The sequence below is a fragment of the Conger conger genome, chromosome 15 (genome assembly GCF_963514075.1).
Source record: "Conger conger chromosome 15, fConCon1.1, whole genome shotgun sequence".
Classification (NCBI taxonomy): Eukaryota; Metazoa; Chordata; class Actinopteri; order Anguilliformes; family Congridae; genus Conger; species Conger conger.
In genome coordinates, this window is record NC_083774.1 from 27,549,828 (window position 1) to 27,562,825 (window position 12,998).

General features: G+C 46.4%; 1 protein-coding gene across 1 annotated transcript in view; it reads right to left on the reverse strand.

Moving 5' to 3' along the window:
- Positions 1–616: 616 nt before the first annotated feature.
- fa2h (fatty acid 2-hydroxylase) overlaps positions 617–12,998 on the reverse strand; it is a 35,065-nt gene continuing 22,683 nt past the window's right edge. Inside the window, exons 2-7 of the mRNA XM_061222218.1 lie at positions 7,837–7,926; positions 6,112–6,254; positions 5,793–5,893; positions 5,183–5,355; positions 4,575–4,827; positions 617–2,582 (exon numbers count right to left, since the gene is read on the reverse strand). Of these exons, the coding sequence (XP_061078202.1) occupies positions 2,503–2,582; positions 4,575–4,827; positions 5,183–5,355; positions 5,793–5,893; positions 6,112–6,254; positions 7,837–7,926 (840 nt within the window). The 3' untranslated portion in view covers positions 617–2,502. The remainder of the gene's footprint in view (positions 2,583–4,574; positions 4,828–5,182; positions 5,356–5,792; positions 5,894–6,111; positions 6,255–7,836; positions 7,927–12,998) is intronic.

Here is a 12,998-nt window from a genome sequence, read left to right on the forward strand (position 1 = left end):
AAATACACCCTCAGAGGACATCACAGAGACGCAGCTGTGCTCTTACAACTGTGATTAAACGCATGACGTTTCCCTGGCAACTGAGTCTCATCTAACACAAACCATCTCTGGAGATCTGGGAAAGTAACTGAAGAATAGATAAATGAGAGGTATACTCACCTACAAATAAATTCTATGACCCCAATAAATCTGAATTCAGACTTTGTGAAAGACCAGTTGCATTACATGAAGTGGACAACGGGTCATTACAAAAGACAACACTCTAATTTTCTTTTCAGATTTTGGCCAAACCTCTAGTTAAACTAGTCTTCAAAGTCGTTCGAAGAGTAGATCTTTGGGAATTTGGCTTTTTCAAAATTCTCCGTTCTCTAGAACTCTGATAACTGCACTCGGCTCTTAGTTATCAGTAGTGATTGTGACATCAGCATTAGAATGTTAAGAACATTCTAAGCACGCAATAGTAATGTCACACCTTAAAGGGTTAACACCCCAGAGCTCCTCATACAGTTTTTTAGGTCATTTGTTTTTAGAACCATAACACTGTAGATTTAGAGCACCAGACGGCGACTTTATCATCCAGACTGGAGGAGGCAGAAACGAAACGGCACAGGTGGTGTTCAGAAATATACACACATTTATTTACAAATACATTTTGTTTTGCATAGACATTTAAAATTCAAAAAGAAATAGTTTTAAAAATATCTTGTAGTAAACAGATTTAGAAAAATTATAAGCATAATTTAGTTAAAAGGGATACCTCTTTATGCATTTGTCTCCAGTAAAGCTGGTATATTCATATTGTATGTATATATATTTATGTATTATATATATACTTTTATTTGACTAGAAAGCAGCTCCTCCAACATGACAGCAGACTCTGCTGCTGTCTGGGGTGGGGGGAGGGGACCATCAGGCAGTGCAGGCAGCCATTGGGCGGGGGGAAACGTGGGCGGGGTCCGAGGTGAGGCTGGGACTACTCCCCTGCTGTCAAATAAGTAGGTGGGGGGTTTTTAGGGGTCCGAAAGCTTGCGAGAATATCAAAAATATGAATTTAGTGTTGAGAGAACCTCCCCTGAAAGGTGGGGCCTGAACACAGATGCCCCGCCTCTCCCCTGCCAGTTAAGCCCCGCCTCCGTTTGAGCCCGCCCACATCACGCCTGGCTCCACCCAGCAGACCCTGAACCTCCCCCCCCCCCCCCACGCAGAGGCAGAGAGCGAAGGCACATGGCGGTTTTTGCGAGTCACGCGCGGTACACCTGTGGTTAAGGGATGCGGTTCTGGTAGTTTTGGGTGGGGGAGGGGGGGGGGACCTGATGCTACGGGTTACTGAACCGTCAGAAGCGGGCAGAGAAATCTGCTGTGGGCCGGCGGGACTTCCTCCTGCAGTCGGACTCATGAGCCAATCATCATCCAGAAAGGAGCCGTGGGGACCAATGAGAAATAAAGACACAGGGGGGGGGCCGGAAACAGCGCCCCCTAGTGTCCGATCCCCTCACCGTACCGTCCGTAAGCCCCGCCTCTGCAGGAAGGAGTGCCGGGCCCTGCTTCATGTTCTCTGGGTTCTGAGGTATCCATCGCAACCCGCAAGCACAGACACACCTGCACACATACAAACACACTGAACATGCAAAACCACACAGACATACACACGCACACCACTATCCTTTTTCCTTCGCCTGGTTTGCACAGAAGTATACTCAGACGTGTACAGACGTATACACAGACCCAGACGTGTACAGACAAATACAGACATATACAGACGTGTACAGACATGGAGCAGGTCTTTAGTAGCAGCAGTGGCAGCAGAGAGAAGGAGAGAGCGCTCACACCACTCAGATGTGAAGGTTTTTTATCAGGCACTGGCCTGGACGGCTCCTCGCAGGGCCCCTTCCAAACATTCTGAAGTAGTGACCTCCCTTCCTCCATAAGTCCACTGATTTGAAGTGATTAACAAGGTGAGGTTTCAGCCACAATGCTTACACCTGCCCATGGAAGGAAGGGGGCACCTTAACAGTTCTCTCTCTCTTTCTCCCTCTATCTCTCACTCGCTCTCTCGCACTCACTCCCTCTTGCTCCCATTCTCTCATTCACTCTCTATATATCTCTCTCTCTCATAATTTCTCTCTTCCACGTTCCCTGGCCCTCTTGCACTTCCTCCCTCTCCATCTTCTCTCCTGTGTTGCTCAGGCCACTAGTGTAAGTTACAGACAACAGGAAGTGACGTCTAAACATATTAATCTCGCTTCCCTTTTTCATCTTTGTTTAGAAACTCTCCATCGACATTTTAATGAATCAACGAATCAATAAATAAATGTACATATATTAGCCCCTCCCCCAGGCTGTGTAATTGGCGGGAGAATTCCCTGCTGTGATTGGCTGTTGGGACAGGAAGTGGAATCAGGAGGGCGGGCCTAACCGCGAGGGGGAAAGCAAAGAGCGTGGAAGCGGTTGGGCGGGATGGGAGAGGGAGGGGGCGTGCCAGGGAGGGGGGGCCGCCTCTGGTCATTGACTCTTATCGAAGGTCTCGTCCGGGATTAAAGTGTTGAAGGGGTGGTCCCAGAATGTGGTGGTGATTCCAAACCCTGCAAAAAAACGGAGAGTGAACACAACTGTCAGCGCTGCAAAAAAATCTCTTATCTGTTTTAGTCTTGTAATGAGACTTAACATCTTATTGTTTTATCTAAAGCAGAAATATTAGCTTGTTTTAAGTTACCGTCACTTGACTCACCCAATTGGCAAATCTCCTAAATTTAAAATTTGGACAGTCTCCCCTCTTTGACACGAGTTTAACAAAACTAATAAAATTTTACTTGACACTGACTTCTTTTTAGTTTTGGCTAAATGGTCTGAGAACAGAATTACTCCCAGTATTAATGACAGAGGAAATTATATGATAAGCTCCTATATTGCTCTGTTGGTGCAAGCTATTTTTATGGTTTTATTTTTTTATGGCTTTGTTATGGATGTTACCTGTATGTATTCAGGATTGGTACTTTGTTTCTTGGTTAGCATAGTGCTTTAGTCATGCTGCATACACAACCGCTGATCCAGGTCTGATTAGCTCTCTTGCTTAAATTTCTCACATATGTTAGGCACTCTGTTAGCCACTGAGGCTAACAGTGCCTGCTAACTGAACGCAACTTAATCAGGGGTGTGATGCCCCAAAAACGTCCACAATACAAATCTTTTTTTTTTCCCTGTTTTATTTCCAAGATTTACAATTACCCTTCCAACGGTGACACGCAGTCTAAAATACACTAAATATACCAGCTTGGTACAGAAAACAGACCATCACCAAATCCCAGTTAGTATCCATCTCAGGCTGTTAGCTGAAATTTCCAGCAGGGATCAGCGCCCTCAAAAGTCTATTGTTGTGCCACATTACCGAGCAGTAAAGCAACATAATGAGCTAACAACTTGAGGAAACATTGCTAGAAAACTTGCTGCCACATTTAAATTCAAAACACAGATCTGTGAGGCATTTCACACAATGTTTTGAGTGGCCACTCAATATACCCAAACTTCAACGTTAATTGTTTTTCACGGTGCTTGAATTGGGCCTGTAACTTGTCATTTTTAGTAAAAATTTTTGCTAATACTTCTTATTAGCCTACTATACCGCCACTAACTGGTGAACTATTCGTTTTCAGCTACCAGTTTGTATTTGCAAACTTTTACTCCAAAAATAAGGTATGTTTTTGTTGTGCTTTAAGAGATTTGATTTCTGACTACAGCTGACACCTCCCAATACATTTACGGAAATTAGATTCTAAGCGTATCCACTTGGTGCTATTTAGAAACTGCTTGTGAAACTGTAGATGACCTCTTGAATGATCTCTCAAATGACGGTATATTTCTGTAAATATTTACAGCAGTACGGAGCAAGTCGTTTCAATGTTAGCTTGGCTAAAAAATAGGCAGTTCCTCTGGTACTTTTTCCACTTCAAGCACTGGTTTTTGATTTGCTGTTTGCAGGCCATGACTGGTATTACTCACCACTAAGATTACAACTCTCATTTCCTGATTTAGCCAACATTGTGGGTCAAAGTCCAGCTCTCTCCTGATGCCAATTGAGGTTTTATTATCTCCTATTGCCAACTGAATCATGGAAGGAACAACAGCATGGGAAAAGGGGGATTGGGGGTTTACCAAACTGTGTTGTTCGGTAAACTCCCTTTATTTGGAATAACAGGCTAGTTTTGACTTTCGGACTTTTGACCGAAATCCGCATAAATAGGCAAAATATTACAAACCCCTGCTGTAAAATAAACCCCTGCTGTTAAATAAAAATTAAGTCAACCAGCTACCAGCTGTTTCAAAACCTAGCTTGAGCTGTATTTCTTTCAGCAGGGATGACAAGTTAATTTTATACCCAAGAGGTGGGTGCAATGCCACAGAACTTCTGCATGTTATGTCATCGCAAGGCATTTTACACAAAGGCTACAATTAATACTGAACAGCAATCGCAAAGAAACAGGGACCTGATGAAAGAGAAGTCAGACACCAGACTGCTCTACAGACAGCCCTACAGACGGTCCTACAGACGGCCCTACAGACGGCCAGACGTCTCTCACCGGCTGTCTGGTGCTCAAAGTGGTGCTTGACGTGGTAGGCCTTGAGGCCGTACATGTAGGAGCCCTTCCGGGGGGCGCCGTAGTGCAGGTAGTAGTGGATCATGTCGTACACCACGTATCCACACAGCCCGCCCACAAAGATCGACAGGCCCACCCCCTCGGGGAACAGCTGGCGAATCAGCAGGTAGAATCCCGCGATGACCGGAGAGGCCAATCCAGGCGGGAAGACCAGCCGCGAGCCGTCAAATGGGGACTGTGTGTGGGGGAGGGGGGGGGATTTGAACATGATGAACCCTGGTACACAGCAACATTCATTGGCCGGTCTGCTTTCTCCCTCTATCTCTTTTTCCCTCTCTCTCTCCCTCTCTCTATCTATCCCTGTCATCCCCTCTCGCCCTGTCTTACTCTCCATCTGTCTCATTCTATCAGCTCAATTCAATTCAACTTGCTTTATAGCATGACAAAGTATTACTGTAATACTGCATATGTTACCCAAGCATTCTCATTATTGGACTCACCCCCCCAAAAGAAATCTATAAAAACCCCCAAAAGGGCATTGCTGTTAAGATAACAAATTCCCACTCCCAGACCCCAGGGGGCGCCCTCACCTTGTGGTGCTGCCCGTGCAGCAGGAAGTGCAGGGTGATGAGGTAATAGTTGTGGGCGGGCGGGCGCATGTGGAACACGAAGCGATGGATGCAGTACTCAATGAAGGACCACAGGAACATCCCAAACATGAATAAGATCGGGAAAGAGTACCTGTGCACCAGGAAGGTGTATTCTAGAGGAACAGAGACAGAGAAGGGAAGATATGAGTTTGTGGATATGACTGCGTACAGTCTAGTCCATAAGTATTCGGACAGTGGTACAAGTTCTGTTATTCTGGCCCTGTCCTCCAGATTTCTTATACGTACTTACACTATAGAAGCGATTGAATACACCTGACAGAAACGGCTGTGAAGTCAACTGTCCAATTACTTTTGGTCCCCTAAAATGGAAGGACTATGTATAAAAAGTGTATTAAGATGTAATTCCTACACGGATCACCCAATACGTCTGAACTTTAACCATATTCATATTCACAGTTTCAAATCCAATGTGCTAGAGTACTGAGTCAAATGAACAGAAAGTGTACCACTGTCCAAATACTTATGGACTGCACTGTTTGTATGTGTGAGTGTGTGCGCCTGTGTGTGTTTTTGCGTACGTGTGTCTCACCTGTTGTGAGGGAAAATCTGGTCTTCTCCTGTGCCAGGATGTTGTAGCAGTACCAGCTCAGATAGAACACCAGTGGCATCCAAACAATAGGCACCATGTACCTACAGCACCGGCACCACAGTTAAACACAGATAGAGCGCTACATAAATACTGCACAGTGTGTGTGTGTGTGTGTGCAGTCAGTGTGAGTGAGTGTTTGCATGTTTACTGTGAGTATGTGAATGAATTAGTGTGTAGTGTGTTTATGTGAGTATAAGTCTGAGTGAGTGTACATAGTGTGTGTAGTGTGTATGTGAGTATAAATGAGTGTAAATCTCACCAGGAGGTCTTGGTGCTGGCCTCCATCAGAGGCGACTCGAAGAGGCGGATGGGCCGGTCGACGGGCTGGTGCACCCAGGTGTCGTAGTTCTCCCCCAGGTGGCCCACCTGCCAGGCCAGGGGCTTCTCCCAGTCCACCAGGTCCTGCAGAGAAGGGCACCCCGCACACGTCACCAGGGGCCTTCTTAAAGGGCAGCTTACATAACACCGCTCACTTAGCCACTCAGAGAACGGGGCCCATTACCCAACATAGCGAGGACAAGGTCAAGATATTACGTCAAGCACAGTGACCCACCACCCTCAGGCCCACAATGCAGCTGCCTGGCCACTCTATTTAAATACTGCCGTCTTGTCTTCTATGGTCTTAGGCGTCACAGGAAGAGCAAAAAAAGAGCACGATGGTCACTGGCAGTTTGAGGTCAGAGGTCAGATGAGGCTTTTGTCGGGCATCTGCAGTGTTCCCTTCGCTGATGTTTTTACGGTCCTTTCACTCAAGATGACCGTCGACTTCCTGTTCACTGAGGGTTTATTTAAAGGGATATTTTACTTTGGTATAGCACTAGAAATTTTGTGGAGCTTAGCCCATTGAGTGAATCCTAGCAACATCAGCTGTCCCTGCAGTGTTCTGTTTGCTGAAGTTGTTTTGGGCCTTTCACTCAATGTCAGTATCGGTTTCACCTTCACTGAGGGTTCATTTGAGGGCAGACGGTCACCGACTGCAGGTTAGAACAGCCCTTGTGGTATTTCTCCCCACAGAATGAAAGCTTGAGGGATGAAAAGGGAGCTCCTTAACACTGCCTGTGTGGCCCACAGCTGATCCTGACCCAGCCCTTTTGCACAGGCCGCCACACCCACTGTCACCAGCAGAGGGAGCAATGGCGCTGTTCCACTGAGCCAGGATATCGGCGCACTGTCATACCCTCGAGAAGCAGGAAGTGAATAGTGTATCCTCTCCAGGATTAATGGTAAACTTATCAGCTCCCCACATATCAGCGTTTATCGGACTATCAGCAGATAAGGGCACTGAAAGAAGCTCACATGTGAACGGGTTACAGGGAGTCAGCAGTACAGAGGAGCATGGGTGTGTGTGTGCGTGTATGAATGTGTGAGCGTCAGTGTGTGTGAGTGTGTGTATGTGTGTGTGTGTCTGAATGAGGAAGGGTGGATGTGTGTGTGTGGTTGGGATGACTGGCAGCTGAAAAAAGGGCGGGCTCATGCCAGGCAGCAGGGTCAATGCCCAGCAGAGTGGTCACCTCTCAGACCAACCAAATACATATCCCACAATGCACCAGTGTAAGAGCCTCGGGCGCTGCAGTGGGGTCAATGACCACGCGGACGTGGAGGGGCAGGGCGTCTGGTACACCGTGTGATGGCATCAGGACTCACACTGCGGGACGGTGACAGGCTCACAGTCCGTACGCCGTGCGCATCCCAGGCCAGCTCTGAAACCATGGTGCTGGTCTGTACTTTTCCCACAGTCAAGTGTGAAACCATGGCGCTGGTCTGTACTTTCCCCACAGTCAAGTGTGAAACCGTGGTGCTGGTCTGTACTTTCCCCACAGTCAAGTGTGAAACCATGGTTATGGTCTGTATTGTGCCCGAGTTCAGGTGTGAAAGCACAGTGTGGTCTGTATTCTCCCTGAGGTCAGGTCCGAGAACATGGTTGTGGTCCATATTGACCCCACAGTCAAGTGTGAGAACACCCTACCCCGTTTGCCTCTCTTACCGTCTCAGGGTCCACTTTGCTGCAGAGATTGGCGCCTGAAACCTCTTCCTCCCTCACGTGCTCCGGAACCTTCCTCCTCTCCCTCAGTGTCTGCAACAGAGCAACCAAGATTGGGGGTGAGATCTCCCAGCATGCATGTGTACTCTCTGACGCTCTGTTTGCTGTCTGTCTGTACACAGTGGCCTGTGAGTATCTTCTCCACACCTTACCTGGGAGCTCCTCTTCAAACATAAGGTTGAAGAAGTTGTTCTTTGCCTTAGTGCATAGTGCATGAAGGAAGCACACATGCAAATGAAGTTCCATTGACTTACCATGGTGTAAAATCCAGCCATCACCAGATTGAAAGTACCAGCTACCAGCTGTCTCAAAACATAGCTTGAGCTAGTCAAACCATGTTGATTATGGAGCCGGTCTGAACTATTCAACAAGCTACCCGCTGTTTCAAAACATAGCGTGAGCTGTTTTTTTCAGCAGGGTAGAGATATCTCTTGGCCAGGTCTCCCTTGCAAATGGGATAATTCCCCTCAATGGGACTTTTCATGACAAAATAAAGGACAAATAACAACTGTAAGCACACGTAAATGGGAATAGCCAACTCTATTGTTCCTTCCACCGCAAGCTCAATTTTCAGTGAAGCAATTTCAGGAAATTAATTGACATTTGATTTATTGAATTGAAAACCAACATCTCCTATGAGGATTTTTAAACGAATTAAATGTGAAACCCCCCCCCCTGCACCCCCGCAAATATGGATACTGCAATAATCCCAATATCCGACTCGTAGTTCAAGGTTCACTTGGCTGTCCTTAAACCTTCACACCATCTACTGATAGTTCAAAGCTGACATTGCAAATGTACTTCTAACCCCATTACAGTTTGCCTCCATTTCCCAGAATGCCTTGTGAAGCCTATCACTCTATCTGAGGCAAGGGCACTGATAAACTGGACGGAAATTCAAATTCACAATAGTATTTAAAATGTTTCAATAAAATTAGGCCCAGTGAAGCATACAATTGTTTCAGATTCAAAAACCTTTTTCTGCTTTACTGAGCTTGTCTGGTGGATTGTAACCTATGAAAAACACTCAAAAACCCATGCCTTATGGTCCTCTTGGTTAACTCAATTGCCCCAGACAAGATCAATCAAGCACAGAAAAGTCTTAGAATCCAAAACAATTATGCATTTGACCCAGGTCCAGTTTCAGTAATCCAATAAGCATGCGTACGTGCATTACTGTGTCTGTAATAATAGGCGGCTTCTGAATCATCAAGGGGCTGCCAATATGTGAGTATTGTAAGGTAATCAGGGGCATTACTGGGAGATAATCAGGGTGTGGTGCTTAAGAAAGAATTATTCACTGCACAGAGTTACTCATGGAATGTCCCTCCCCAGGAGCCTCACTGTGTAACTACTGTACATGACCTGTGTGTAGGAGGAGACACACAAAGAGGGGTGACAGGTGGGGAGAGGCACAGGCAGAGAGTCACGTACAGTCAAGTAAAGTCAAGTAAAGTTGTCATGCATGAAGGTATGCCACTGTTTGTGACCTGTAGTCTTCAGACAAAAACGACCCATCTTGTCAGGGTAGTGCCTCTTGGTAGAATGTTGACGTTTAGACCGCAAGGAAATGAATCCACAACTATCGAAACAACTACCAACAACCAGGACGCAGTCAGAATTACCTAGACAACCACGCTAATGTCAACATTCTTCAAACATGTGAACTGGACTAGAGAAGTAGAGCCAGCGCTGCAGGTGGAACTTAACACATCCTGAACACACACCTACATACAGCCCACTACATGGGACTCTGAGGACATCTTTACTGTCCAATGTGACGACAGGCCATGAACATCCAGCAAAGGCACCACAGAAGAAGAAGAAATACTACACACACCAGCATACAGACGCCTGAACACTGACACCTGTCCAACCGTTGGGTAACCATACGAGGCCACACCTGATAATACGAGAGAAGTTTGACCCTGAACGTGGCGAAAGCGGAGTGGAAACTCACAGGTGGAACTGTAATGAGGCAAGGGTCAATGTTCCAATCTCGACGCACGCCAGGTCTATGGAAACACACCGACACCTCCGTACCGCATTCACCGTTGCGCATGTCACTACTCCATACCTTTAATAGCCTCTTTTATTAGTACAATAAATGAGCACACGCAGGCAGCTCATTTCAGTTGGAACTCTCAACCCCTGGACTCTGGAAATAGATAAGAGAGGTATTCAGTACCTGTCTCTCCCCCTCTCTTGATCTCTCTCTCGCTCCCTCTCTTCAACAGGTATAGAGATTCATATATCAAGCTGAGTATACTGTATCAGTGCTATAACATTGAAATTAATTGGTTACAGTTGTGGAGGGTATTGAGTATGCTGACAGCTGAGGTTTAGTTAATTAAAAACCAGTAAGCATCAGCATTACAGCACATCTAGTGTAAAGTCCACTCTCATTGAGCACTGTGATGTGGAGGAAGTATCTGTCCTAAAACTCCCGGGTACAGACAGTAACTCTCCCCCCTGGGTACCGACAGTAACTCTCCCCCCTGGGTACAGACATTAACTCACCCCCTGAGCATAGACAGTAACTCTTAGGTAGCAGCAGGGGTGCCCACAGTCTCTCATCCCTACAGCACTGGTAACTAGATTCACTCCTCCTTCAAGCACAGGACACAGGACAAGTCACGTAGTAAGCATAATAGGCAAGGGATGCCATGCAGATGAGTTTATGACACACCAGCAAGCATGCAAGCTATAGTCTACATCTCACCATGACAACCAAGTGACAACATGGAACATTATACGAGCACATTTAGTGGCACAGGTTTTCAGATGCAAACATAATTTGGGAAGGTTTACTGATAATTAAGTTTTGGGAAAGCACTAAAGACAGCCCTGGTTTTCTTTTCTCCTGGGTAATTAGTGCGACTGATTGGCCAGACTATCTTCACACCTGACCCCCAGGTAAAGGGGGGGGGGGGGGGGGGGATGGAAGCCCAGCAGGTCTCGGCCCTCAACAACCCATGAGTTGATAATCTCGGCAATAAAGCTTTAGGTTGGTGTTGGAGTTTAATTATCACTTATTTTGATCAATAAAAATAAATTAAAAGATGTCAGATTGTTTCTTTCACCTGGCATCGAGGAGCATGACGAGCTCAGAGCTACACATTTGTGGGTTATTGCTGTTTTGGGGGGTATTTGTTTTACTTATAATAATGAAAACAGTGCCACATAGTACAGCCACATTGTGAGGAATTAGTTATCATTATGAATTTGCGTGATGCTACATAGATAAGCAAATCTTTTGGACAAGGTGGACATTAATACTTCTGGACATTATATATTAGATATCAAATTTCTAAATTATAACCGCTCATAACTCTGTTACCTTTTTCATCTGTCATTTTGGGGTCAACATAGTATGTGAAAGATACAGCTGCTGAATACCTATAAAGTGATATAAGAACAATTTCCCCATGACTTACAGTAATGGAAGTAGGGCAAGTCATGGAGTCACACTAATTAGTGTCGGCCCATTTCTCCCACAATAACAAAGGCCAAACCAGCATGCCAAATTTCATTAAAATCCATGTGTCGAGTTGAAATGGAATGACCCTTGAGCACAATGGGCCTCATGCAAGAACCACACGTACAAGCAGATTTGTTCTTAAATGGCTTATCTGAGCAAACTTCACCAATTTTCTCGTATTTACATTTAGGTACGGACAATATCCACAAATGGTCCCAAACTGTCACATAAATCATGCCCACTACTGTGCTCCCACAGTAAATCCAGTACGCAACGCATTCAATTCATTTTCCATGGAGGCTTGCAGTGGGTGAAGGCCACAGTCCAGTGCTGCGGTATTTTTTGGGCGATTCTGTATTTGCATATGTAGCAGGGTAAATTATGCCAGTTCGCAATTCTCATGAACGCGCATTTACAAACAGGTGGAGTTTTCAGAAGCTAGGAGCGTTTGTTGAGTGTGGCGTGGCGCACTCGTACGAGTCCAGAATATGACAATATTCTTGCATGAAGCCCAATGTCTCAAGAAATATTGATGTGTAATATTTTGCTTTGGGGATGTTCCTCTTTTGTGTTACACATTGTACAAGTGATTTTCCATTTCTAAAAGGTTTACTAGAAGCACATTTTGAGCGAGGTTGACTAACAGCACAGTTTGAGAGAGAGGCATATTACCAGCACACTTTGAAAGGTCTGCAAGCAGCACAGTTTGGGAATGGTTTACTCATAGCAGTTTGTGAAAGCACAAAACATGGACCTTTGCAGTGCTCTGCCGTCACTCGGCATCCAAGCTGACCACCAAAACACTGATCCTGCGCCGACCGCTGATCACATCACTGATCTCGGCGGGGCCAATCGGAGAGTGGGGATTTCACAGGCGGCTACACAGGTTACACGTATGAAGTGAATGGCCAGTGCGGCGCTGTCACTCACAGCCGGACACAGCCCCTCTGCAGAAACACGCCACAGCATTACAGATGTGGGTTCATGGTGGTGAGGGAGAGGGGGTGGGGCCTGGTACAGACTGGGTTCTTTAAGGGAAGAGGTCAGCGAGAGGGGCATTTGGGGCACGGGTGGGGGGGGGGGGGGTGGTACAATACTGGAGTCTGTGGAGAATTCTTGCACCAGATAATGGGCACTCTTTGTGACCGGCCCGTTGAGCAGGGGGGCGTGGGACGTTGTGGGGGGATGGGGGGGGGCTAAGGACTCTAAGAGACTTTGTCTGCCTCCCAACCTCAGTGCGGAGCGAGCTGAGGAGAGGAGGAGGGAGAGAAAGAAAGAGTGAGAGCAGGAGGAGAGGAACAGAGGAGCTCCTGGTCGCGGCTGGTACAGAGGGGACAGTGTGCAGGGGCTGGTGGGAGGGGTGCCGGGAGGGGGGGGGGGTACAACCAGAATCTGTGTATCAGTGACAGTGCTCTCTCCTAGCTTGCTTTAACTACAGTAGTGCCAATGTACACACACACACACACACACTCACAAACACAAAAACACTGGACTAGAGAAGTGCTATTTCTGCAGCTTCTGGTGAGTACAGTGTAGGCCTAGCGACTGTGTGTGTGTGGGTGTGTGTGTGTATGTATATTTATGTGTACGTGTATATGTGTATGCGTGTGCGGGTGTGTGTGCG